The sequence below is a fragment of the Brassica napus genome, chromosome A4 (genome assembly GCF_020379485.1).
Source record: "Brassica napus cultivar Da-Ae chromosome A4, Da-Ae, whole genome shotgun sequence".
NCBI lineage: Eukaryota > Viridiplantae > Streptophyta > Magnoliopsida > Brassicales > Brassicaceae > Brassica > Brassica napus.
In genome coordinates, this window is record NC_063437.1 from 8,145,606 (window position 1) to 8,150,043 (window position 4,438).

General features: G+C 43.5%; 1 protein-coding gene across 1 annotated transcript; it reads left to right on the forward strand.

Moving 5' to 3' along the window:
- Positions 1–573: 573 nt before the first annotated feature.
- On the forward strand, positions 574–3,346 carry LOC106445022 (NADH dehydrogenase [ubiquinone] iron-sulfur protein 1, mitochondrial). The gene is made up of 4 exons (XM_013886500.3): positions 574–1,066; positions 1,158–1,404; positions 1,469–1,763; positions 1,831–3,346. Exons 1-4 carry the CDS (start codon positions 643–645, stop codon positions 3,103–3,105), a joined length of 2,241 nt encoding a protein of 746 aa, XP_013741954.2. The 5' UTR covers positions 574–642; the 3' UTR covers positions 3,106–3,346.
- Positions 3,347–4,438: the final 1,092 nt, after the last annotated feature.

The window sequence follows — 4,438 nt, forward strand, 5'->3', positions numbered from 1 at the left end:
ATTGACAAAGATTGAACAGATGAGAGCTCTTTAGAATCAAGTTTGTCAGTACTAGCTGCCATGCTCTGTGTTTCATGTCGCATATCTAGGGGGAGATTTTAATGAGCCTCCCTCTTTTTCTGGGGCCAAATGTTGAATCCTAAAATCCACTAAAAAATATGGTTTTCATTTTCGGTGACTTGTCTAAAAAGTTATCCAAAAGAGGAAAGCCTAAGCTATGATCAACTAAGGAAATGTATGTCTTATTAATAACGAACAAGCCATGGATACAAAGGGTGTTTAAGTACAAGAGAGTATGAATGTAGTGAGACTATAGTTTAGCTATGGAGAAGATTGGGATCTTCTCTTCTTGGCTTCTCCTCCTCCATTTACAAGTCTTCGGTGGTGAACCATAATGATAATGTGATCTCGTGCATGGAGCAGGGGTCTTTATGGTGGTTTTTAGGCTCTAACGTACGATCATAGTACCTTTTTGAAAATACAATCATAGTTTTAGGCTTTAAATCGTTGGCCCAAATAAAGGCCCATTAACTCACAGATTCGTGTCACTTTCCCTAGCCGCACAGATAGAAAACAACGACAACAAGATCGAGACTATATTCACAAAGAGGACGAAGAAGAAGAGATCCACAAACAAACGCAATGGGTGTAGGAATCTTAGCTTCTCGAGCGATTCGACCAGCTTCTCGTCTTCTCCGATCTCAACCCTCCAATCTCTTCCTCCGCACCATCGTCTCGAAACCAGAGCTCCAATCTCCCGAAGCCGCCGCTGTCTCTCAGCCCGAGCCTCCGAAGAATCAGATCCTCCCTCCGAGGAACCCCGTCGGCGGAGCGCGCGTCCATTTCACCAACCCTGAGGATGCGATCGAGGTCTTCGTCGACGGTTACGCGGTCAAAGTCCCTAAAGGCTTCACTGTTCTGCAGGCCTGCGAGGTCGCCGGAGTTGATATCCCGAGGTTCTGTTACCATTCTCGCTTGTCGATTGCTGGAAACTGCAGGATGTGTCTTGTTGAGGTTGAGAAATCTCCCAAGCCTGTAGCTTCATGTGCTATGCCTGCTCTTCCCGGTTAGTTTCGATCTGATCCTCGATTGATTGATTGATAGGTTGTTAAGTCATTTTTGGGGATGTTTGTTCTGAGAGTTTGTTTTGTAAACAGGGATGAAGATTAAGACGGACACACCAATAGCAAAGAAGGCGAGGGAGGGAGTGATGGAGTTTCTGTTGATGAACCATCCTCTGGATTGTCCTATATGTGACCAAGGAGGGGAGTGTGATCTTCAGGACCAGTCTATGGCCTTTGGATCTGACAGAGGCCGTTTCACCGAGATGAAAAGATCTGTTGTTGATAAGAATCTCGGTCCTCTTGTCAAGACTGTTATGACTCGGTGTATCCAGTGTACAAGGTTAGTGAAAGACAGTTTGATTCAAGTGAATGCGATGGTATTGATTATGTTTATGTCTTTGTAGGTGTGTACGATTTGCTTCAGAAGTTGCTGGGGTTCAGGATCTTGGAATGCTAGGCCGTGGAAGCGGAGAAGAAATTGGAACTTATGTTGAAAAGCTTATGACTAGTGAACTCTCTGGAAATGTTATCGACATCTGTCCTGTGGGAGCCTTGACCTCAAAGCCCTTTGCCTTTAAGGCCAGGAACTGGGAGTTGAAAGGAACGGAAACCATTGATGTTAGTGATGCTGTTGGGTCTAACATCCGTGTTGATAGTAGAGGACCTGAGGTGATGCGTATCATTCCACGCCTTAATGAGGTATGCTCAATAACTTTGTTATTAATGTTTTGGTCTGGATGTTGAACCTGTGGTTGTTTCTGTTTAGGATATAAACGAAGAGTGGATATCTGACAAAACCCGATTCAGCTATGACGGTCTGAAAAGGCAAAGGCTGAGCGACCCTATGATTCGAGATTCAGATGGACGATTCAAGGCAGTGAGCTGGCGTGATGCCTTGGCCGTTGTGGGTGATATCATCCATCAGGTGAAGTCAGATGAGATTGTTGGAATAGCAGGTCAGCTATCTGATGCTGAATCCATGATGGTATTGAAAGACTTCGTTAACAGAATGGGTTCAGACAACGTCTGGTGTGAAGGAACAGCTGTTGGTGTTGATGCTGATCTTAGGTACAGCTATCTAATGAACAGTAGCATCAGTGGGCTTGAGAACGCAGATCTTTTCCTCCTCGTTGGTACCCAGCCTAGAGTTGAAGCTGCAATGGTGAACGCTAGGATCTGCAAGACAGTCCGTGCTTCGAATGCCAAGGTTGCATACATTGGTCCGCCTGCAGATTTCAACTACGACTGCAAACACCTCGGGACTGGACCTGATACCCTCAAGGAAATCGCTGAGGGACGTCACCCGTTCTGCTCGGCTCTCAAGAACGCCAAAAACCCTGCAATCATTGTTGGCGCCGGTCTCTTCAACAGAACGGACAAAGATGCTATCCTCTCTGCTGTTGAGTCCATTGCACAGGCCAACAATGTCGTCAGACCAGACTGGAACGGGCTTAACTATCTCCTCCTGTACGCTGCTCAAGCAGCTGCTCTTGATCTTGGTCTAATTCAACAGTCTGCTAAAGCCCTTGAGTCTGCGAAATTCGTCTACTTGATGGGAGCAGACGATGTAGATGTTGACAAGATTCCTAAAGACGCCTTTGTGGTTTACCAAGGTCACCATGGAGACAAAGCGGTTTACCGTGCAAACGTAATCCTCCCTGCTTCGGCCTTCACCGAGAAAGAAGGAACCTATGAGAACACAGAAGGATTCACCCAACAGACTGTTCCCGCTGTCCCGACGGTTGGTGATGCAAGAGATGACTGGAAGATTGTGAGAGCTTTGTCCGAGGTCTCGGGTGTGAATCTTCCATACAACTCAATAGAAGGTGTTAGATCGAGGATCAAGAGCGTCGCACCAAATCTAGTCCACACAGATGAACGAGAGCCAGCTGCTTTTGGGCCATCGTTGAAGCCTGAGTGCAAGGAGACAATGAGCACAACGCCGTTCAAACCAGTGGTCGAGAATTTTTACATGACAAACGCCATCACGAGAGCATCAAAGATCATGGCACAGTGCAGTGCTGTCCTCTTGAAGAAGTGAGAGCTTTCTCTGTTTCACTTTTTTTTGTTTGCAAAAAAAAATAAAGGTACCGAGTATTTGTTTGCTCTCTTTATTAAGGCCAAGTATCTGATTGTCGGTTTAAACTTGCAATAAGCACAAATGCAAAACTCTGCCGTATTGAATTTGATCGTTTAATTTGTTGCATCTTGTGTTTGTTCTTTGTACTGATTTGAATTTCCATGTGTAACTCTCTCTTTAATGTCATATACAAGTTTTCTCATTGCCGAACATTTTCAACATGTAAACTCCAATTTTACTTCTGTGCCAAATCCATCAAAAGAAACCAGCCAGTTTTCTTCTTCTAACAATTTGAGAGCCTTTGTCCCAATAAGAAGAGGAAGAAAAGAGTTAAACTCTTTGTTAGTTGAATCAAACATAACCGATAGATAAATATGAACTCTTAATCTCTTCTGACTTCTGAGCATGACAGCTACCGACAAAGGTCGGGATCGTTTATAGCCAAACAAAAGGAGGAAAAGACCAGATCCTATCAACACTGGATCATAAACTTTATTATTCAAATCTCAATCAAATTAAAAGAAAAGAAAGAACATTATGAATTTGCCTCGATTCCAACGCGAAAGCAAAATCTGAAAACAGAAAAGAAAATCAATCTTATTTTCTGTTAACTCGCTAAGAGCACACCAACAGTCAGATTCACGTCTGACGTAATTTTGAGTAGTTTGATGTTAAAAAATTTCCATGCATATGTTAAATAATTGGTTTGAATGGTAGTTTAATGGTACGAGCCAACTGGGTTCCTGGATGTGGAAGAAGATTCTCAAGCTCCTGGATAGGGCCAGAGATTTTTATAAGGTGGAGATAGGTGATGGAAGAACCACTTTATTCTGGTATATATGATTCTTGGTCTGAGCTGGGGGTTCTATCAAAGCTGCTAGGAGACAGAGGTGTTATCGATATGGGAATTAGAAGAGCTGCAACAGTGGAAGAAGTCTTATTCACGGATGGGAGAAGGAGAAGTCATAGAACACAGCTGCTAAATCAAGTTGAAGAAAGAGTTGAGTCTTTTGAGAAGAAAACATGATCTGGGAAAAAAGATATTAATTTATGGAGAAATAAAGCTGGCTATAAGTCCCAATTCTCTTCAAAAGAGACCTGGCATCTTATGAGAGAAGACAGAGAAGAATGTAGTTGGTTCAAAGGGGTATGGTTCTCAGAAACCACTCCTAAATTTGCTTTCATCACTTGGTTAGCAATGCTGAATCGTCTATCAACCATGGACAGAGTGTCATGATGGATAAATGGGGTGGATCAAAAATGTGTTCTCTGCAACTCCTCTCCGGAGACACGA

Bases quoted from the DNA above. Each gene is read 5' to 3' on its own strand.
- LOC106445022 (XM_013886500.3), top strand. From the start codon at position 643: ATGGGTGTAGGAATCTTAGCTTCTCGAGCGATTCGACCAGCTTCTCGT. The intron at 1,067-1,157 runs GTTAGTTTCGAT...TTTTGTAAACAG, and splicing joins TGCTATGCCTGCTCTTCCCG to GGATGAAGATTAAGACGGAC. The intron at 1,764-1,830 runs GTATGCTCAATA...GTTTCTGTTTAG, and splicing joins TCATTCCACGCCTTAATGAG to GATATAAACGAAGAGTGGAT.